Source organism: Lipotes vexillifer, unplaced genomic scaffold (assembly GCF_000442215.2).
Source record: "Lipotes vexillifer unplaced genomic scaffold, Lipotes_vexillifer_v1.1 scaffold328, whole genome shotgun sequence".
Taxonomy (NCBI): domain Eukaryota; kingdom Metazoa; phylum Chordata; class Mammalia; order Artiodactyla; family Lipotidae; genus Lipotes; species Lipotes vexillifer.
Window position 1 is genome coordinate 328,531 of NW_006799460.1, and position 22,707 is coordinate 351,237.

General features: G+C 47.5%; 1 protein-coding gene across 3 annotated transcripts in view; it reads left to right on the top strand.

Moving 5' to 3' along the window:
* FAM193A (family with sequence similarity 193 member A) overlaps positions 1-22,707 on the top strand; it is a 98,886-nt gene that overhangs the window by 75,292 nt on the left and 887 nt on the right. For all 3 annotated transcript variants that reach the window (XM_007471621.1, XM_007471619.1, XM_007471620.1), the window contains exons 18-19: positions 2,618-3,455; positions 13,511-13,592. In XM_007471621.1, coding sequence (XP_007471683.1) covers positions 2,618-3,455; positions 13,511-13,592 — 920 coding nt within the window. The remainder of the gene's footprint in view (positions 1-2,617; positions 3,456-13,510; positions 13,593-22,707) is intronic.

Here is a 22,707-nt window from a genome sequence, read left to right on the forward strand (position 1 = left end):
GGTCGGGGCTGGGCGACAGCCTCCCAGTGTTGCTTCAGGAGCCCCGACGGCCCCTGCCAGCCTGAACTGGATGCTGCTTCAAGACCCAGGTTGTATTTTCAGGCCGTGGAGCCCCCTCCTGTGCCAGGGGTTTGTTAGTGGCTCTAAGACAGGCCTCCGGTTCTTGTGCTGGCCGGTGTCGGGGCGGCGGCAGCCCCTCCGCCTCTCGTCTGCCGAAGGAACTTCTTTCCCAGGAGAGCAGAGGAAGCGGCCCTGGCTGTCGGGGGCGGGGGGCGCTGTGGGCTTCTGGAGACTGGGGCCGAAGAGGCGCCTTTGACCCAAAGGCTGGTGCAGGGCCCCGAGCGGCCCCGCTGGCCGAGGAGGAGCAGGCGGTACCGCTTCAAGGAGCGCCTGCACGTGGCAGTGACGTCGAGAGTAAGGCGGCCGCCTCACCGTTAGGGCGGGGGCTGCCACAAAAGCAAGTAGCTGCTGAGACTGGCCAGGCTGGCCCAGGGGTGAGCTGCGGCCGGACCTGCGCGCAGTCTCAACGCGTGAGTGTGGTGCGCAGACTGTGCCGCTAGGCGAGAAATTGTATCCGTTACTTCCTGCGACGTTGCAAGTGACGGGAACAGCATCTCCTCTAGGGTTTCCTCCCCGCCCCCACCAGTTCTTTTGGAGGTTCTAACTGGTTTCAGCCCCCTGAAGGTGTCAGGCTCCACGAGCCCGCCTCAGCAGGCAGGCGGGGGCTGTGCCCAGAGGGGACTCGTCAGGGCCACAGGGCTCTGACTGTAGGATGGGTTGCTTTGGGAGGGCGTGAGGCCCCTGTGAAGGAGGAGACATGCCCACAGTGGACCCAGGGTCGGGCCACTTGTCGTGTGGTGGTGCTTCCAACTTAGTTGCCGTGACTCTTAAGGTAGCTGTGATTGAACTGAGTGGATTCACTGCCGCTGTTGTACCCACCCCCGGTCCCGAGATAGGTCTGGATTGGCCACGGGTCTAATGAGGGGGCTTGGAGGGAGCGGCCTGCTTCTGCCCCAGACCTGGTGTGGGGAGAAGGTGTGTTCTCTACCCAGGGGTGTTTCAGCGCCCGGGGTCCCAGGTGGTCCGAGGCCCTGGGGACTCGCCACTGGGCTTCATCGGAAGCCTCTGGAACTGGCTCGGATGCTTTCAGGGCTGCCCCCACCCGGACTCCTATCCTCTGTCCTTGCAGGTGGCCTGGACCCAGACCATGCTGCAGGTGCATCCAGGTCGTCCTCGGCACCCGCCCACACCCTTTGTCCTCTCTGCCGAGTACCTCGTTTGCAGAGGGACTCACAAAGCTGCCTTGTCTCTTGTTGGCCGGCCGGTTGTTGAAATGAAGTCGGCACACACCGGGGTTGGAGTCACTGTAGATTCTGTCCTGTGGCAGGTCGGGCCTGCAGACTGGAGGCCCGGGAGTGCCTGCAGGGGCCACTGCGGGAGACATGGTGGGAGTCTGTCTGTCAGGTGCTGCCTCCAGCAAAGCTTTCCTTTAACATACGGAGCAAGAATTTTGAATAATCTTTACTTGAATTGTCAAGTTACATTTTATTGAAACCTGTCATTGAATTTTTAACCTAATTTTATGTTTCAGTTATTTAGCAAAACAAGCAAGTTGCCTTTTAAAAATATCGCCTCTGAAACATCATGAAAAATATTTAAATTCGGAAGGACCTTTACATTTTCCCACGCAAAATGTTTTTTTTCAGAGATTCTCACGATCGTGAGCCTTACTGGAGCCCAGTGATGGAGGAGCCGTTCTCCTTACTCTTACTGCGTTTTTGTTTGCTTGTTTGTTTTTCTTGATATTTATTTATTTATTTGGCTGCCCCGGGTCTTAGTTGCGGCACGCAGGATCTAGTTCCCTGACCAGGGATCGAACTCCGGCCCCCTGCATTGGGAGCGTGGAGTCTTAACCACCGGACCACCAGGGAGGTCCCTCATTTGTTTTCTAATCGGAAGGAATCTTTTCCATTTGTGCTTCTGGAATGCATGTCACTAAAAAAATACAATCTTCGCTTGAGTTGAAAATTAACTTTCCTGCCAGTTGGACAGCAGAAATAACCATTGTCTGTCTGCCACATCATGTTGAATATTTTAGGAGGTCATTTGCTCTATCACACTAGTGAAAATATATTGGGAATTTTACCTGCTAGGGTGGGAAAAAGAAATTTCGAGCTTCTCAGTACACATTTTCTTGAATGTCGCTTTGACCCACATGAACGCATCAGCAGCACTCCCCACCTGGAAAGGTTCTGGCGGCACCTGTGCGGCTGTGTAACTGCTGCCTCGCGATCAGTCTTGTTCTTGTCCGTCCGGTTCATCCCCCGCCTGCCGCCGCGCACAGACGGGAGAGCCCACGCAGGGCAGGAGCGCGGCAGCTGCTCCGGCCTCGTCCTCTGTGCCCGGGGCTAGGTTGGAGGCTGCAAGGGATGTTCTGTTGACTGCCACCCCCTGCTTTGACGGAGGTGTGTTTTAAGCTTTCGACCTGTCACAGCCCCTTTCAGGGTTTCTATTCGTACCGCGCGATTCAGGTTTTATCTCATCTTTGTGTGCGTGTCTTACTGTTTTTAGAGCACTTACTGTTGTCCTGAGTCGCCTTTTCCTTTCCCGTTGGCAGCTGGAGGAGAAAGCACGCCTGGAAGCGGAGGCCCGGGCCCGGGAGCACCTGCACCTGCGAGCGGAGGAGCGGCGGCGGGAGGAGGAGCAGCGGCGGCTGCAGCAGGAGCTCCAGCGGCTGCAGGAGCTTCAGAAGCTGAGGGCCGTGAGGAAGAAGAAAGAGAGGCCCGGGAAGGCCTGTCCCGAGCTGGGCGCGCGCGCTCGGGGCCTGCGGGCGGCCGCGGGGCCTGCGCCCCGCCCTGACAGCATGCACAACGGCTCGCTGCCGCCGAGCGAAGACCCGGAAGCCTCCTCTCGCTCCCCCCCCAGACACGCGGACCGCAGGGGCACGGGGCCGGGGCCGGGGGCCGACGCGGACACCGCCGACCCCGTGGCCGCCAGAGACTCCCAGCTCCTCCTGCCGAAGGGGGTCAACGGGAAGCAGCAGCAGCCGCTGTCCTTCCTGCTGGACATGATGCATCAGCACAAGGAGGGAAGCAGCAAACAGAAGCTGAAGCCCAGCAGCAAAGCGGGCGGCGAGCCGGCGCGGAGGCCCTTGGAGCCCCCCAGAGCCTCAGAGGCGCAGCCCCGGCCCCGGCCCCAGGCTGAGTCAAAGGCCAGAGTGCTTGACCTCACGCCCCTGGCGGAGCACAGAAGGGAGGAGAGGAAAGCCAACAGCAACAGCAGAAAGCAGCTGAGCCACGTCCGGGAGCAGAAGCCGAGCCCGGGCCCCGCAGAGCCCGCCGCGCCCGGCGAGCACCCACAGCGCAGCAAGCCGGCGCCAGCAGACTCTCCGCAGCCCAAGGGCAAGGGCAAGAAAAGCAAGAAGAAGAAGGGAGACAGAGGCAGCGGCTCAATCGGTAAATAGACACAGGGCAGAAAGGGGTGCGTGTGTAGCTGGGGCGCCGTGGGGCCAGGAGGGCGCTGGGTCGGGTGCCTCTCGGGGTCCGTCCCCCCCGGAGGTGGATGCTGCCGTCTGTGTCGTGGCTTCGTGCTTTGTGTGGCCTCTTCCGCAACCATGAGGGACATGTAGGCGTTGTTGTCATGTTTGGTTACCTTGAAATAATTTTAGACTTCCCCCAAACTGCAGGAAAGAGTAGAAGGATTCCCATATACTCCCATCGGCTCAGCACGTCACCACACTTGCTTTGTCCTGTCTCTCCCCCTTGGTTACTTTTCTGAACCAGATGAGAGTGCTTTCAGACGTGGTGCCCTTTTACGCGGAAATACTGCTGTGTGTATTTCCTCAAAGCAAGAGATTAGATACAGCAAGATACAGATGGGGGCGGGGGGCACTCTATCTAGCAAGGATCTCATTCAGATTTCATGGAGAAATTAAAACATTTACAGACCAGCAAAAGCTAAGAGAATTTAGCACCACCAAACCAGCTCTACAACAAATGCTATAAAATGGATACAGTTAGAAACAAAGGAAGCCGGCTGCATTTCCTAGGAGTCCCCGTGGCTGTACTAAATGTGCCGCACTAGGTCCTCTGCGGGGGAAGAGACCTACCAACCCTCAGGCAGGGAGCGCAGTGTGGTTGTTAAAATCAAGAAATTAACACTGACGCAAGACTGTTACCTAGCTGTAGGCTTATTCACGTTTCTCCATTCATCCCTTTAATGTCCTAGGAAACAAAGTTGTTTTCTCCTGACACAGGATCCAACCCAGCGTCAGGCGTCATATCTCTTTAATTTCCTTTAATGGGTCAGTTCCTCACTTTCTCACAACCTGACATCTCTAGAGAGTGTGACCCATCCGTTTTTTAAAGTAAATGACTATCTAGAGTAATTTCAGTTCGGTGCCGTTCCTTCACAGCCAGGTTCAGGTTACGCAGCGCTGGCGGCAGCGCCTTGGGGTGGCGGGTCTGTGTCGGCGGGTGCCCCGCAGTCAGGAGGCGCACTGCCCGGTGGGGGCGGTTCCTCCCGCGCCGTGGTGCGCGGCGTCGGCCCGTCTCTCCTCTGCCAGGCTGACACCTGGCCTGTGCCCACCCCGAGTGTCTCACGGGGAGACGAGTCCCTTATGCCGTATCAGACATTCATCCACTACTTTTAGCATCCGTCGGTAACAGTTTTGCCCAGGGGGATTATTACTGTGCTGTTTGCCTACGTAATGGTGACTTTTCAGATGTCCTTCCTTCTCCATTTCTTATTCAGCGTTCTATAGGAAGAGCCCTCCTTCCCCATGTATTGTTTTCATTTACTTCATTATTTATACAAGGGCGGGTTAGTAGATTCTTTCTTTATGCTATAGGTTACAATCCTTTACTAACACAGTGTATTTCGATGCCCCCAGATTCAGTCGATGGGAACCACCTCTGCGTGGCCTCTGCACCCCGCTGTGCTTCGAGCGCTTGTGTGCACAGTTAGATGTCCCGGCTCTGAGACCCAGAGCTGGTGTGTGGTTGGCAGGGCCCAGGAGGGGGAGCGAGTGTGTGTACGCGGGCACGTGTGCACTCCTCGTGCCCCCCCCCCCCCCCCACACACACACACACACATCTGTGTCTTTCGGTATCTAATCTCTGCAGTAAAAACCACCCGTTCACCCTGACAGCTACAGTCCGGCTCCGGTGCCACTGCGCTCCCTGCAGCCCCCTCCCCGGGGTCCACAGTGTGTCTCCTGCCTTGCGGTCCTGGGGGGACACACCGGTGGCTTCAGAATTGCCTGCTCCCACTGCAGTGGGAGACCGCTGGCGCACCTGCCCTCCGTGTCTGTTCAGGGTTCCTTCTCTAGCCTGAGGGTTGGTAGATCTCTTTCCCCCAGAGGACCTAGTGCGGCACATTTAGTAGTACAGCCACGGGGACTCGTAGGAAATGCAGAGCCGGCTTCCTTTGTTTCTGATTGTATCTATTTTGTTTTGTTTCTCCTCCTTAATCCTGATTTCTTTTTCCCTATCCCATTCCTACTTAGTTTCTTATTTGCTTTTCTGTTCTTTACACAAAAGGTTGGCATATTAGAGACGCCTTTCACCGTGGCTTTTTCCCCACATCCTGTATTCCAAAGGCCCTCCGTGTGCGTCCGCATCTCCTCCTTGTGCTTTCAGGTGCTGAGTGGGCTCCGCTGGACACTGCCCCACTCTCGGGGTTTGTAATGACACACAGCGGGGCGGAGCGCAGGTGCTCTGCGTGGGTGTTTCTGCGGGAGTGCTGGGTCACAGAGGTCAGTGCAGGCAGGGCTTGTTGATGCGGCCTGGTCCTCTGAACCCTGCATTGCACTCCCACCCCGTCGAGCCCCTGTTTGGCCACAGCCTCACCAGGAGAGTGTGTTGTCAGGCTTTGTAACTTGAGCCCATCTGTTAGGTTCACTTATTCCTGAAGTGGTCATATGCATTTTTCTCTAATTACAGTGAGGTCATATTTTTAAGGGCTGTTTCTATATCTCTTTTGTGAATTTTCTATTCATATCTTTTTCTCATTTTTTATTTGGGTTTTTGGTCTTTTCCTTCCATTTTTTAAGAGTTCTTTATGAATTGGGGATATTAGCCTTTTAACTGCATTACATGCTACAGATATTCCCCCGGGTCGTTAAGTTGTCTTTGACTATGTTTACAACGCTTTTTAGCCATGCACAAGTTTTCTTTTTTACTTTACATAGTCAGTTCACTGATTTTTTGTTGCCTCTGGATTTTAAATAGTTGTTAGGTATAATTGTTTATACTAACACGAAGGTTAAGGAGGAATGTGCCCAAGTTTTCTTCTAGTATTAGCGTGGTTTCACTGTTTTCACTTAGCTCCCTGATACATTTATTTGGAGTTTATTCTTTCATATCGTGTGATGCATGAATCCAGCTTTACCTTTTACAAATAGTTAACCAGTTGTCACAACACCAGTTATTAAAAAGCTCATCTTGCCCCAGTGACTCGGGATGCCACCGTGTCCTACATACACAGTGTGTCCTCGGGTCTGTTCTGGAATTTCTCTTCTTTTCCTCTGTGTTCATTCACACGCCATTATTGCATTGAGTTATAGCTACTTTAGAGGTTCTGTACATTTTAGTGACTTACAGGGCTCTTCTCTCCTATAGCCTTTTTCAGTGTTTTCCTGGCTATTCTTTCATGTTTGTAGTCCCATAAGAACTTTGGTATCAGTGTGCCTAGCTCCCTTAAAAGAAAAGAAAAAAAACAACCTTGTTGGTGTCTTTGTTGGTATTGCATTAAATTTATAAGATAGTTTAGGGAGAATTGGTGTCTCTGATGTTGTTTGTCCTTCCCAAGAGCAAGGGGAGTTTTTCCATTTGTTCAAGTCTACTTTATGTCTTTTAGGAATGTTTAAAATTTTCTCCTTTAGGTTTTTCACATTCTTATTGAGCTTATTCCTAAGTATTTGATCTTCCTTGCTTTTAATTTTAACGGGGTGTGTTCTACAATCATACCTTCTAACCCTGTCCGTCCGGTGCAGTAGCCAGTCACATGTCACCCCTGAGCACCGAAGTGTGGAAGGTCCAAATTGTGCGGGTTGTGAGTGTAAAAACATAACCAGATTTTGAAAACCTAGTATGAAAAGAAAAAAGGAATGTAAAATAACTCAGTATATATTTATTTGTTTGTTTGTTTGTTTGTTTATTATTTATTTATTTATTGGTGGGGGTGGCTGCACCGGGTCTTCGTTGCTGCGCGGGCTTTCTCTAGTTCAGGCGAGCGGGGGCTACTCTTCATTGCAGTGCGCGGGCTTCTCATTGCGGTGGCTTCTCTTGTTGCGGAGCACGGGCTCTGGGAGTGCAGGCTTCAACAGTTACAGCACACGGGCTCAGTAGCTGTGGCACACAGGCTTAGTTGCTCCGCGGCATGTGGGATGTGCCTGGACCAGGGATCGAACCCGTGTCCCCTGCATTGGATTCCTTTTTTTTTTTTTTTTTTTTATCTTTATTGGAGTGTAATTGCTTTGCAATGCTGTGTTAGTTTCTGCTGTACAACAAAGTGAATCAGCTATACGTATCCATATATCCCCTCCCTCTTGAGCCACCCTCCCTGTCCCACCCCTCTAGGTCATCACCAAGCATCAAGCTGATCTCCCTGTGCTATGCAGCAGCTTCCCACTAGCTATCTGTTTTACATTCGGTCATTTATATATGTCAGTGCTACTCTCTCACTTGATCCCAGCTTCCCCCCGCCCCCCACCCCCCCGTGTCTTCAAGTCCGTTCTCTACGTCTGCGTCTTGATTGTTGCCCTGCCCGCTAGGTTCATCAGTGCCGTCTTTTTTAGATTCCATATATGTGCGTTAGCATACGGTATTTGTTTTTCTCTTCCTGACTTACTTCACTCTGTATGACAGACTCTAGGTCCATCCACCTCATTACAAATAATTCAGTTTTGTTCCTTTTTATGACTAATATTCCATTGTATAAATGTGCCACATCTTCTTTATCCATTCGTCTGTCGATGGACATTTAGGTTGCTTCCATGTCCTGGTTATTGTAAATAGTGCTGCAGGTGAACATTGTGGTACATGGGTCTTTTTGAATTATGGTTTTCTCTGGGTATATGCCCATTAGTGGGACTGGACTGCTGGGTTGTATGGTAGTTCTATTCTTAGTTTTTTTAAGGAGCCTCCATACTGTTCTCTGTAGTGGCTGTATCAGTGTACATTTCCACCAGCAGTGCGGGAGGGTTCCCTTTTCTCCACACCCTCTCCAGCATTGACTGTTTGTAGATTTTTTGATGATGGCCATTCTGACCGGTGTGAGGTGGTACCTCATTGTGGTTTTGATTTGCACTTCTCTAATGGTTAGTGACGTTGACCATCTATCTCTTCACGTGTTTGTTGGCAATCTGTATGTCTCCTTTGGAGAAATGTCTGTTTAGGTCTTCCGTGGCAGGTGGATTCTTAACCATTGTGCCACCAGGGAAGTCCCAGTATAATTTTTTACATCGATTACATATCGAAATGATAATCTTTTGGACATATTTAATTAAATAAAGTATATATTACTAAAATTAATTTCACTTGTTTCTTTTTCATTTTTTCAGTGTGGCTACTCCGAAATCTTACATTATGTGTGTGGCTCATGTTGTGTTTCTGCTGGATGGTGCTCCTCTAACTGGTCATTTGTGTATATGACAGCTGTTGCTTTCTGTATGTTAACTTTATATCTCCTGCCTTAGCAGATTATTTCATTGTTTGAGTCTTATTGTTGATTCTCTGGGGTTTTCCAGGTACTCTATCTCATCTATTTGCAAATAGAGCAAGCTTTACTTCTCCTTTTCCAATTCTTAGGCTTCTTGTTTTCTCTCGTTTAATTGCATCATTCTTGAACTTAATGGAAGCGTCTGGTGTTTCTACATTAAGACTCTGGCTTTAGGGTAAGGTTTATATATTTTATCATGTTAAGAAAGTATCCAACAGTTCCTGTTTTTCTTGAGTATTTTATCAGGAATGAGTGTTGAATTTTGTCAGAGGTTTTCTAGTGTCTATGGAGATTAAACATAATTTTTCTTCTTAGACCTGTTACACTTCATAAAGAATTAGGAAGCTTTTTTTGTTTGTTTTTCATTTTCAGTATTCTAGAGCAATTCACCTTCCATCGGGACTATTTAGGCTTTAATGATTTGATAGGAATCTCCTGTGCAGCCCCTGGGCCGGTGCTTTTTTTGTGGGGTAGTTGCCTGACGGTATTCTCTCTGTCCTCTATGGTTATTGGTCTATTTAAGTATTTCTGTCTTCACAGAGGTTAATTTTGCTAAACTGTATTTCCGTAGTAAATTATCTTTTCAGCTAGTTTTCCAGCTTATTTACATAGATGCCTGCAAAGTACATACTTTTTTTTTTTTTAATTTATTTATTTTTGGCTGTTGTGGGGTCTTTGTTTCTGTGCGAGGGCTTTCTCCAGTTGCAGCGAGCGGGGGGCCACTCTTCATCGCGGTGCGCGGGCCTCTCACTGTCGCGGCCTCTCCCGTTGCGGAGCACAGGGTCCAGATGCGCGGGCTCAGTAGTTGTGGCTCACGGGCTTAGTTGCTCCGCGGCATGTGGGATCTTCCCAGACCAGGGCTGGAACCCGTGTCCCCTGCATTGGCAGGCAGATTCTTAAGCACTGCGCCACCAGGGAAGCCCGAGTACATACTTCTTAAAAGATTTCTTTCAGTGGTTATTTTCCTCTTGTCGTTTCTGACTTTGTATGTTTGTGCTTTCTTTCTCCCTATTCTGTTTGACTCAGTTAAAGTTAATAGTTTATCTATACAAAAAAGCCAGGCTCTTGATGTATCAATTAGGTGTATACTGTTGTTTTTTTCTCTGCCTCATTAATTTCTACTTTTATCCTTTATTCCTGCGCTTCCTTTTGTTTTACTTTATTGTTCTTTCTAACTTTTTGATTTGGGAATTGAGTTCATTTCTTTTCATTCCTTCATTTTTACTGATCAAAGTATTTAGCACCTTGAATTTTCTCTGATCATTCCTTTAAGTATATCCCACAGTGTATGACAATGTTTCCGTTTGGTTTCTTTTTTTAGAAATTCAGCAATTTCCATGTGGTTTTCTTTCCCCCTTTCACCCAGTAGTTTAATAGGTTTCCAGGTGGGAGAGCCTTGTTTATGTTAATAACTTCTAGTTTCTGTACACTGTGATCCCAGAGTATTGTTTGTCATATTTCTGCTTCGTGAAACTTACTGGTATTTTCTTTGTGACTAGTTTTTGTGACTGCTCTGTGTTCACTTGAGATACAAGTGTATTTTATTTTCTCTGTTCTCATGGTATTAAACTAAATCTATATTTATATCCATGGTGTATCTTTGAGTTAGGTTTAGGTTTAGGTCTTCTGCATCCTTACTTGTTTTTCGTCCTCTTGACGTATATTCTGTTATTTATTATTGAGTTTCTGTGTTTTCTTGCATTTCCTGTAGTTTTGCTTCATAAAGGTGGTTTCTTTGTTACTTGATACATATTCCTAACTAATTTCTTATATTGAATTGTGGTTTTTATTGTTTAAAAGTGTCCTTTTTGTTGTGTTTCACACTTTTGGCTCGAATTCTCCTTTGTCTAAGATGGTGATTGCTGCCCCTTCTCTCTGTTTCTGTTTGCCTGGTGGGGCACCTTTGTCCTCATCCCTTCATTTCTGGCCTGAGTCACTTGGTTTTAGGTCATTCCCTTGCATACAGCCGAGACACCTCAGTCCTGCTGTGCGAGCCACATTGACAGTCTTATCTACAGGTGACATGAGCCTGTTTCCATGTATTGATAGGACAGCCCTGACATTATTTTGTAATTATTAGATCAAATTTTTAATACATACATATATTTGTGTGTGTGTGTATTTTTTGGCCATGGTGGGTCTTAGTTGTGGCCTGTGGACCCCTTAGTTGTGGCATGAGCACTCTTAGTTGCGGCATGCATGCAGGATCTAGTTCCCTGACCAGGGATCAAACCCGGGCCCCCTGCATTGGGAGCGTGGAATCTTAGCCACTGTGCCACCAGGGAAGTCCTCTATTTTATATTTTATGTTTGCTGATTCTCTCTCTGTGTGAGATGTTTGCCTTTCTTTCTGTATATCCTTGGTGCTTAGGAACGTCTGTGACTCTGTACCGGTGCTGCCCCTGGTGCCGCACCCCTGCTCCCAGTGGGGGCCTGGGGGACAGCCGTGCGCTGACCCTGTTCTCTCTACTCTGCCATCTTCTGCTGTCCTTTCTCTTCCCATGTCTCAGCTGCATTTGTTTCTGCTTTGTCAGAGTGCATAGTATTTGTAGGTTTGCACGTGAATACATTAGGTGCCTGCGTTGGTCCTCGTGTAGCGGTGTTCCCAGGCACATGTCCTCAAGTAGGGGTCAGGGGCACGGGGTCCTCCAAGCTCTGGCGAAGCAAACTGTGTCCTCTGGTCTGAGCGGCGAGCAGACAGCCTGGCGGGTATGAAATTCTTTAGGTCGCTCGCTCTTCCCACCCTGGTTAATAACAGTTTTGTTGTGAAAAATGTCTGTCTGGTACTGAATCTGCTTATAGTTCCGTCCCATTTTTTTCTTGTGCCAAGACTTGTAATACCGGTTATCAGTTCTAATTAGAAGAGTATTAGAAATCACGTTATAATGAGAGCGCTCCCAGCAGACATGTCTGCTCTGTGTTTGCTTCTGTGGTTGAACCCACTCCTCTTCTAGGACTTTTTTATGGGATAACTTGAGTCCAGCCTTTCTAAGACTTGACCGTCTTTACCTCTGTAAACACTCCTGGCCCACCGCACCTTTCCTCGTGCATCACTGTTTCCTTGACCAGGGTCAGCCAGTGGGCCTCCAGGAGATGCCTGTGGTAGGTGTGCAGCGGAGGCCTGATGAACGGTCTCAGTGGCTGGGACGGAGCGTGTTGTGAGGGTGACTCGTGCGGGCTGGCGGCCTGGACCAGGGAGCCTGGGCGGGGGCTGGGGGGGCATCCCAGAAGCAGCAGCAGTGGGATGGAGACAGGCGTCTGCAACTGTTGACAAGGAACGTGCCCAACATGGTGACGGGCGACAGGTGGGACGTGAGTGTGAGGAAGGGGGTGGGGGGAGGATCATTTCTAGATCACTGTCAGAAAGGAGCGGCCGCAGCAGATCACAGCGGCTTTGCCCGCCTTGGGGGTCAGCTGCCTGAAGGGTGGATGTACAGAGGAGGCGGCTTTATGGACGAGCCGCTCACGAAGGAGGTCTGGGGCGGGATTGGTTTGGTGGTGTTGGTATCCAGGTGTGGCTGAAACCACAGGGATACAGTGGCAGGGGGCGGAGTCGAGGAAGGCCCAGGCCCCGAGCTGTCTGTGCGGGAGGGGCCCTGGTCGTGCAGGGGGCCGTGCGGGGGCTCCTCGGTGGCCGCGGCGTTGCCGTGAGCTGGCGGATGTGAAGGCACTCTGCATGGCGCTGGGAGTCTTCAGCAGTGTTAGCTGCTGGTATGCAGGTAAACCGCGCCTTCATTACGCCGCTGTGCAAACGCCCAGTGATGGGAGGAAAGGGGGTCCTTTACTGAGGATTCCGAAAAGTTGTCCCATGCTAAGGTGGGGACAGGGAATGGAGACTGGCTTTAGCAGAGCACTGTCGGCGGTCGGCACTCGTCCGTGGGTGGAGCCGGGTGCTCTGCGTACACCGCCAGTGCCCCCCAGCACCCAGGTGTGCACGGATGGAGCCTCTGAGCGCCTGGCAGGTACCAGATAGGGTGGGCAGAGCAGAAGAGGGCATTAAAACCCTCAGAGGTGCCGAGGCTCCCTCATCAGTCGTCTCCCTGCTGTAGCCTATTTTCAAAGAGGGTTGCTCAACTGCAAAATGAAATATAGCCTTGCGTTTGGTAGGGACAACCGGAAAAGCTTTTTGATGAAGTCTCTGGATGTTGCTTGGATAAACTGAATGCCTAGAAGAGCCGTCTTCCTCCAGAGGCTGACATCTGGGTCCTGGGTACAGACACGTCCGCGGCGTCTGTTGACAGCCGTGCCCCTGCTCCCCCCACCCCCCTGCCCTCCCTCCAGCGGGGCCTTGGGGCAGACAGCCTCTGTCTTCTCAAGGGCTCTCCCGGTTGGCGGCAGCAGGTATGTCTCTTCTCTCGGACCTGAAGCAGTGGTTCCTTCACTCAGCACAGGAGTTCGCTAATTCCAGGTGACCTGGATGTTCCCAGGTGCATGAGAGAGGTCTGCCCACCTGTGGCCATTTGCAAAATCTCATTTTTGTTTTTAATTTTTTTTTTTTTTAATTTTAGTAGACAAGTCCTCACTTTCTTTTTTTTTCTTTTTGTTTTTGGCCGCACCCTGCGGCATGCGGGATCTTAGTTCCCCGAGCAGGGCCGGAACCCACGTCCCCTGCATTGGAAGCGCGGAGTCTTACCCACTGGAGCGCCTGGGAAGTCCCATGCAAGATCTCATTTTAGAAAAGATTTTTAGTTTGTGAACTTGTTGAAATTAAGTAAAACCAAATGCTTTGCTCTGTCCCGCTAAGATGGCCTGCTGTTTAGTTGACTTGCCTCTTTTCTTTCATCTTACAGATGATGTCTTTCTGCCTAAAGATATCGACCTAGACAGTGTGGACATGGACGAGACAGAGAGGGAAGTGGAATATTTCAAAAGGTAATTGTTGGGAGTGTGGTCTGAAAAAGGGATGGTTTCGTGGTTACCACGCATGACCCTCCCACATAGCACGGCCGCTTGTCTTGGACAGAAGTTGTGTCAGCTAGCCAAGCAGCCTGGCTCCTTTGTAGCCTCTAGCACGTGAAGGCCTGCCGTGCACATCCCACCCACAGCCCGAGCACACACGCACTAGCCTTCTCGCCCACACTCTCACACTTCATTCACTTCTCCCTTCCCGTGTGTATGAAGACTGGTTTCTGGCAGCGTATCTCAGAGTGGTCCTGGAACCAGCAGCACCGCCTAGGAACTTGGGACCCGACATCCGTGTTCTCACAAGCCTCCCAGCTGAGCTTTATATGCGCTGGCATTGGGACACAGTGATGTGGCATGCTTTAGAGGAGAAAAGTAACACTTTGGTTAATTTAGTCAGCTTTCCTGATACGCAGACTTTATTAGTACATGTTTAATAATATTTGTCATAATATGTTCAATAATATCTACTGTGTGAGTCATGGCAAGGAAATCTTTCTTTCAAGTGCCTTGTTCTCTCTTTGGAAGTACTTTAGTGGCTTGGTTTCAGCAAGTGTGCAACACACTCACACTCACACACTCACACTCACAAAAGCAGTCTGCAGTACAAAAAGCCATCAGTTCAGAAACGAAGTGTTGTAAAATTCTACATGGTTCTTAAAATTAAATATACTTATAATGTGTGTGTGTGTGTGTGTGTGTGTATTTTTAAATCTTAGCAGATGGTACAGCATTTGCTAAAGTTAAGCATTCATAGTAAAAACCCTTAACTAGGATGAGAAGGGCCTCTCCTAAACGTGGTGAAGGGCATCCATAAAATCAGTAAATGTTATATACATCATGGTGAAACCTTACAAGCCATTCCTTGAGATTAAAAAAGTGATGGCAGTGATGCCCCTTGTCACAACTTCTATTTCTAAAGAAATAAAAAGAAACAAAGGGATAAGGATTCAAATGAAGAAGGGGAATTGTCGTTCTCAGATGATATGAGTGTGTTTGTACAAAGTCCAAAAGAATCTGTAGCTAAATTACTTGAATTATTTTTTTTAATTGATTGATGATTGATTTGGCTGCATTGGGTCTTAGTTGCGGCCTGAGGGATCTTTGTTGTGGCAAGTGGGCTCTTCATTGTGGAGCGCGGGCTTCCCTCTAGTTGTGGTATGTGCGGGCTCAGTAGTTGTGGCATGGGGGCTTAGTAGTTGCCCCGCAGCATGTAGGATCTTAGTTCCCCAGCCAAGGATCGAACCCGCATCTCCTGCATTGGAAGGTGGATTCTTAACCACTGGACCACCAAGGAAGTCCCCAATTTTTTTTTTTTTATATATTTATGTATTGACTTATTGATTTATTTATTTGGCTGTGTCAGGGCTTAGTTGTGGCACTCAGGATCTTCGTTGTGGCATGCAGGATCTATCGTTGCAGTGCGCAGCCTCTCTAGTTTTGGCGCACAGGCTCAGTAGTTGTTGCACGCGGTCTCTCTAGTTGTGGTGCATAGGCTCTAGAGCGCGTGGGCTTAGTTACCCCGCGGCATGTGGGATCTAGCTCCCCACCCAGGGATCAAACCCGCATCGCCTGCATTGGAAGGAGGATTCTTAACCCCTGGACCACCAGGGAGGTCCCTAAATTACTTGAATTATTAACACAGTTTGCCCTGAAGCTGGATTCTGGGGAGCAGGGGATAGAATAGGGGCATTTCTTGGATGTAGGCAAAGCTTTGGAGGAATATTTTCCCAAGGTAGACCTGCAGGATTCACACACCTTAAAATCATGCATGACCTTATAAACAAAGATTATCAAACACCCAAGACCTAGGAACAACAATAAAAATCTAGAAATGGAAAATAGAATTATTAAAGTCAAGACCTCAGTAGATAGATATCCGATAAACAGATTTAGACACTGCTGAAGAGAGAATTAATGAACTGGAAGATATAGCTGGAAAATATACCCAGAATGCACCAGGATTATAAGGAAAATAGAAAACGTGAAAGAGGGCTTAAGAGACACGGAGGAGTGGCTAAGTCTGACGTACACCTAACGGAAGCCCCTCTGAGAGAGAATGGAGACCACAGAAAAGCAGGATTTAAAGAGATAAGATGCCTGAGGATTTTGCAGAACTAATGGGAAATTTGAATCTACAAATTCAAAAGCACAACGTATACCAGTAGGATAAACAAACAAAAATCCATTTCTAGACATAGCATATGAAACCAGAGAGCATGGAGTGATCTTTACAGTGTTGAAAGAAGATTGCCAGTCTATAATTATGTATCCCACAAAACTGTTCTTTCCCATAATAAAGAAAAACTGTAGGAGCTTGCTACAAAGAGACCCGTTTTAAAAGGAAACATCTAAAAGTATACTTTAAGAAAAAGGAAATCGGGAATTCCCTGGTGGTCCAGTGGTTAGGATTCCATGCTTCCACTGCAGGAGACATGGGTTTCAGTCCCTGGTCAGGGGATTAAGATCTTGCAAGCTGCACGGCATGGCCCAAAAAAAGTAAAAAGAAGAAAGAAAAGAAAAAGGAAACTGACCTCAGAAGATCACTGTTACGTACACAGGAAGGAATGAAAAACAGCCTGATAAATCTAGGTAAATGTCTAACTGACATTATGTTTGAAAGAACCCCAGTACTGAACAGCAGTAGTATGTCAGTTAGGTGTGAAATCATCAGAGCTGAGTATCCTGCAGTCCTTCTGTTGTTCAGGTAGTTAACATTCAGACTTTAAGCTCAACGGGCAGGACACAGTTTCAACAGCAAGCATTGAAAGAATAGAAATAGGGTGTATAAATTGCTAATCAGTAGAAGGAAAAAAAAATCAAAACAAAGAGAGAGAAAAAAGATAAATGTAGAGAAAGTACAATAAACAAATTTTAAAAAGACGATAGACACAAGTCCAGTTGTGTCTGTAACCATGATAGGCAGTAAGCAGACAAAACTAAAAGTAGTTTGTCAGGTTGTGTTAAATTTTTTAAATAAATAAATATACACACACACACATATATATACTGTTTACAAGAACATACCTAAACTATAATGAAAAGAAAGGTGGAAATAAAGAGAAGGGAAAAAGGAAACTGTTACAGTTGTTATTCTCAGACAAAGTATATTTTAACACAAGGGATAGATGAAGTTTGCTACATAATGATAAAGTGTTCAATTTGTCAGGAAGAAATAGGAATTTTCAACACAAGTACTTAATGAAATAGCCTCAAGATACAAGAAGCAATTTGGGCTTCACAGAGAATCAAACAAACCCACCATCCCGGTGGGAGATCTCAGACCATTTCTCTGCGTCCTGATTGGCTTGAGCAGCCCAAGCCCCCCTGTGAAGACGTGGAAGATGAACACAGCTTGACTGGCAAGCTTAGTCTGACGGATGTAGGTGAAACCCTGCATCCAAGAAACAGAGAGCTGAGTTCTTACACACACGGGGCCATCCACAGGAACGGGTCATGTGCTGGGCCACAGAAAGCAAGGCTCAGGCGTGTCAGAGAAGGATGTGTAATTTGTGCTCTCTGACCACAGCACGGTGAAGTTGCATGTTTACAACAGGTGCATTTTAAGTCCCTAAATATTTGGAAATCTGGAATTACGTAAGTTTAAATAACTCATGGGTCAAGTAAGAAACCACAGTGGACATTTAAAAATATATAGAATTAAAAGATAAGGAAAATATTGCATGTGAAAACCTGTGGAATGCAGAAAAGGTCTTGCTCATAGGTGTGGAGAAAAGGGACCCCTTCTACACTGTTGGTGGGAATGTAAATTGGTACAGCAACTATGGAGAGCAGTATGGAGGTTCCTTAAAAACCTAAAAATAGAGCTACCATGTGACCCAGCAATCCCACTGCTGGGCATATATCTGGGAAAAACTATAATTCAAAAATATACAAGCACCCTTATGTTCGTAATGGCACTGTTTACGATAGCCAGGACATGGAAACAACCTAAATGTCCATCGACAGATGAGTGGATAAAGAAGATGTGGTACATCTACACGATGGAATATTACTCAGCCATAAAACAGAATGAAATAATGCCATTTGCAGCAACATGGATGCACCTGGAGATTATCATACTAAGTCAAGTAAATCAGAGAAAGACAAATACCATGTGATATCACTTACATGTGGAATCTAAAATATGACACAAATGAACTTATCTACGAAACAGAAACAGACCCACAGACGTAGAGAGCAGTCTTGTAGTTGCCAAGGGGGAGGGGGTTGGGGGAGGGATGGAGTGGGAGTTTGGGGTTAGCAGATGTAAGCTATTATGTAGAGAATGGATAAACAGCTGAGGTCCTACTGTAGAGCACAGGGAACTAGATTCAATACCTATGATAAACCACAATGGAAAAGAATATATATATACATGTATACACACACACACACACACACACACACACACACACACACACACACACACACACACACACACACACACACACACACACACACACACACACACACACGCATATACATATGTATATAAAACTGAGTCACTTTGCTGTACAGCAGAAATTAACACCACATTATAAACCAACTATACTTCAAGAAAATTTTAAAAAAAAGAAAAGGTTTGCCCTTGGGAGCACTTCCACTGAAGCCTTAAATGCTGGAGTTAAGTATTAAAAACCTGAAAATTAATGAGTTTAGGATTTAATTTGAGAAATTAGGAAAACAGCAATAGAATAAACTCAAAGGAAGTGAGACAAAGGAGATAATACATAAGAGCAATAATGAAATAGGAAACAAAGAGAAGATCATCAAAGCCAGAATTTGATTCTTTGAAAACATTAAATAAATAAACCTTTGAGAGACTAGTCAAGAAAAGTAGAAAAAAGACACCCAAAATACCATAATTAGGTGGAAGGAGAAACAGAATGTTGATAATTATCAAAGTTGGATGGTGGCTCTGTTCATTTTACCATTCTCTGCTTTTGGGCGTGTTTGAAATTCTCTGTAGTATAAAAGGTTTCTTTGATTTTGTGAGTACGTAAGTGAAGAGGAGGACATAACTCCAGAGACTGGAAGCAACTTTACAACAATTAACTTTAAAACTTAAATAAGACACAAAATTAACCCAATAGAAAAATAGCGTGAATGGTCCAGTAGCTGTTAGATGAAAGCAGCAGTTCTGAGTGTTCCCAGTGAGAAAGCTCCACTCGGACAGTTTCACAGAGAATATCGTCCAAGGCTTTCAAAGAAGGATTATCCGGTCTTGTAGATTCTACCGGAGAACTGAAATGAGACAGCACAGGGGCGCACTCCCCTCTTTGTTTTATGAGAGAGGTAAAATGTTGATACCAAAATCTGCCAAAAACAATACCAGAAAAAAATGGGAAATTACACATTTGTTTCTCTCATGAATATTAGGTGCAAAAATCATCACGAAAATATTCACATGCTAAATCCAACAGTGTACAGTATTTTCAAAGGGCAGCATGTTACCAAACCAGCTTACCCCAGGACTGAGTGCAAGGAGTCTCTGATGTCTGGAAATCCGCAGTGTTATCTGGCGCATTAACATAGTAAAGAAGAGCCGTGTGGTCATTTCAGTGAGTTCAGAAAAAAACCTTTGCTAAAATCTTAGCACCCGTTTATAACTATTTTTTTTTTAATAGTAAGCAATAGAAGAAAATATCTTTAACCTTAAAAAAGGAATTTACCAAAAGAGGGAGAGAAAGAAGAGAAAAGAGAGCTACATGAAATGTCTTCCAAAATGGGAAAGATGTGGAAGCATGTGCAAAACAAAGCCGCCCTGCCGCCCTCTTATGTCGTCTTCTGGTCAACCCTAAATCGTGGTTCCTGGCGAGCACTGTAAGAGAGACAGAAATTAAAGGCATAAGGCATGGAAAGGAGGAAGTAAAATTTCATTTTACAGATGACCTAATTGTCTACGTAGGAAATTACGGAAGAAAACATAGGACAGTTTAGCAAGAGCCTGGCTGTAGGATAAGTGTACAGAAGTTATTTTTCTCTACACCATCAATAATTCGGAAATGTAGTTTACGTGAAGACAGCATTTGTCACAGCAGCAAGATCTGTGCAGTGTCCATGAGTAAATCTAGTAGGAGTTGCGCAGGACTCGTGCACAGAGGCGATGAGGCTTCACGGAAGAGCACTGAAGGGCCCCACAGGGTCTTTGTGTTCATTCATTGAAGAATTAGTGCCTTTGAGCTCAGTGACTTCAACAAAGTGAGCGCATCCGGGTGTGGCCACCACCCGGCCAAGGCGCGCCATCAGCACCCAGCAGCCTGCTTCACATGTCCCCAGTCACCACCAGCACCCGCGAAGTAAAGATGATCTTTCACCACACATTAGTTTTGCGTATTTTTGAACTTCGTATAAATGGAATTACACAGCAAAAAAAAAAAAAAAAAAAATTAGTACCTTTAAAAGCTCTCCGGCTTCCGCAAGTTTGTCTGTGGATTTAAAACCCAAGGAGGGTTTTGTGGAACTTTAACACAGTGTTTCTAAAACTGGTTGGGATGGGCACATTGTGATACAGTCAAAGGAGAAGTGTTATGGCAACAAAAAGGAACAAAGCAGAGCAGTCCGCAACACAGATGCATCTTACAAACTGAACGTTAAACAAAAGAGACAGAATGCTCAAGAATGTACGCGATATCCAATTTATATGAACTAAAAATTAGGCAAAACTAAAGTACATTGTTTAATATGCCTACTATTCAGTCCAGCAGCTCTACTGCTGGGAGCTGCCCAAAAGCCCAAGAGAAAGCAGAGTGGATGCCTGCACAACGACTTGTTCCTCAATGTTCCTAGAAGTCTTATTTGTAGCCCAAAACTGGAATCAACCCAGAGGTCCACACAGATGAGCAGATAAACAAAACGGTGCTCTGTCCATCCAGTGGATGCTACTCAGCAGTGAAAAGCTGCTGCTGCAGCGCACGGACAGTCCTCAGAGGCGGCATGCTTAGTGCAAGAAGCCAGACACAGAATGCATGCGGAGGTCCCACTGACACGAAATCCCAGAACACACAGGTTCATCTGTGGTCACAGACCAAGAGGTCGCTGTTTGCCTGCCTGGGGCCAGAGTGGCAAGGAGACTTGGGGTTTCGCGGAAACGTTCTATGTCCTGGTTGAGGTGATGGTTTCCCAGACGTATGCGCTTGTCAGCGCTGTGGGCTCCACACTAACTGCAATTTGCTGTACATAAATTGTACCTAAATAAAGTATGTTTTTAGAAGTGAAGTGTGTTCAGGGATGCGTACGTAGGCGTTAGGACTTGAAAGAAAGACACGGAAGTGATCAGCGTAAAAAGCCAGAATGGTGATTACTTCTGAGGAGAGGAAACACCAGGCGGGGGTCCCCCAGCTTGACGCTGGTGATCCACGCCGTTTGCTTTATAATGATTCTTCACGTTATAGATTTGTTTTATTCACCCTGCTATATATAATGTGTTACATTGACCCACAAAAGGAAAAAATTGTAAAGGATCGCTAATGTCCTCCTAGAAGAACAGGGAGAATAAGGAAGGCTCCTTTTCCTACCCATTGTAAAGACTCGGAAAGTCCTGGTTATTAAAATGTGGTGACATTGGTGCCCAGAAACAGGCCTGTACGAACACTGAGCTTTGGTGTATGACAAAAGATGGGTTGGCTGATCACTGTGGGAGTGAAGGTGTGTTCATCAGTGGAGCTGTGCAAGTGTGTTATCCCTGCATCACACCACACTCAGGGTCGACTTCAGATGGGTTAAGATTTTAAGTGTCATATGCAAACCTTTCAACTTTGAGAATAGGGAAAGATTTAGAAACACCAACCATAAAACAAAAGATTGGTAAATTAAGCTACATTAAAATCAACAATTTGCTTTAAAGAAAGTGAGAAAACGGTATTTGCAGCACATCGCAGAGGATTAGTATCAAGATGTGTAAACATTACAGACCATTAAGGAAAGACAGACCTGTTGACAAGTGGGCAAATGAAACAGTCAATGTCGCAGAAAACCTGTGACCAGTTAACTGTGGGGGGCCTCAGCCCGACCAGCACTGGGGAGCAGCTGGGCCCGACCCCCCTCCGGGGGCGAGGAGCAGCAGGTCAGCTCAGACCACCTTGGAGAAGAGCTCATGTGAAGTTGCAACGGCCAAGTCGTGCGTCCCACATACTCCAGCAAACAGTCCCACCACGCCTGTGGCCTTGCGGCGGAATCGCATGAACGTACTGTTGAATGAAAGGAGCAACGTGAAAGCATACAGTACAGTTCTGTTCCTGTGCGTTCAGAAATCAACATGAGGGATTTCCCTGGAGGTCCAGTGGTAAAGAATCCGCCTTCCAGTGCAGGGGACGCGGGTTCGATCCCTGGTCGGGGAACTGAGATGCCACGTGCCGCGGGGCAGCTAAGCCCACGTGCCACAACTACTGAGCTCGCGCGCCTCAACTAGAGAGCCCGTGTGGTGCAGCTGCAGAGCCCACGTGCCCTGGAACCCGTGCGCCACAACAAAAGATCCCGCGTGCCTCAACGAAGATCCCGCGTGCCGCGACAAAGACCTGACACAGCCTTAATTAATTAAACGTTAAAAAAAGAAAGGAATCAGTGCGAGCCACCGTCGAGTCGTGAAACTACAAAGAACCATGAGGATTGCTGGCTGCAAAGGCTGGGATGGTGGCTCCCTGCTTGGGAGGGCACAGCATGGCGCCCCAGGGTTGGCGGTGTTGGGTTTCTTGACCTGGGGGGTGGGTACCCAGGCTTTTGCCTTATAGTTACCTGTACTCGCGTGTTCTGTACACGTGTACGTAAGTATGCGTGACCCAGTCCACGGTTGGCAGTACGGAGGCCTGACGGGAGGTGGTGTCTAGAGTGGAGCCAGGGTGTGGGGAGGACGCAGACCAGGTCGCCTGGGCCCCGTGGAGACCTTGCTTTGGTTCGGGCTGCAGCTCCTCTCTGAGCGGCTTGGAGCAGGGACGTGGTTGGTGCTTCCGAGCGTTCTGGCTGCGGCGTGAAGGGTGGGGACACACACGTGCCGATGCAGAGACAGTGGAGGAGGAGGTGGAAGCTTCCAGGAGGTTTAAAAAGTAACACCGCTAGGACTTGGGGTTGACCAGCCGTGTCCAGG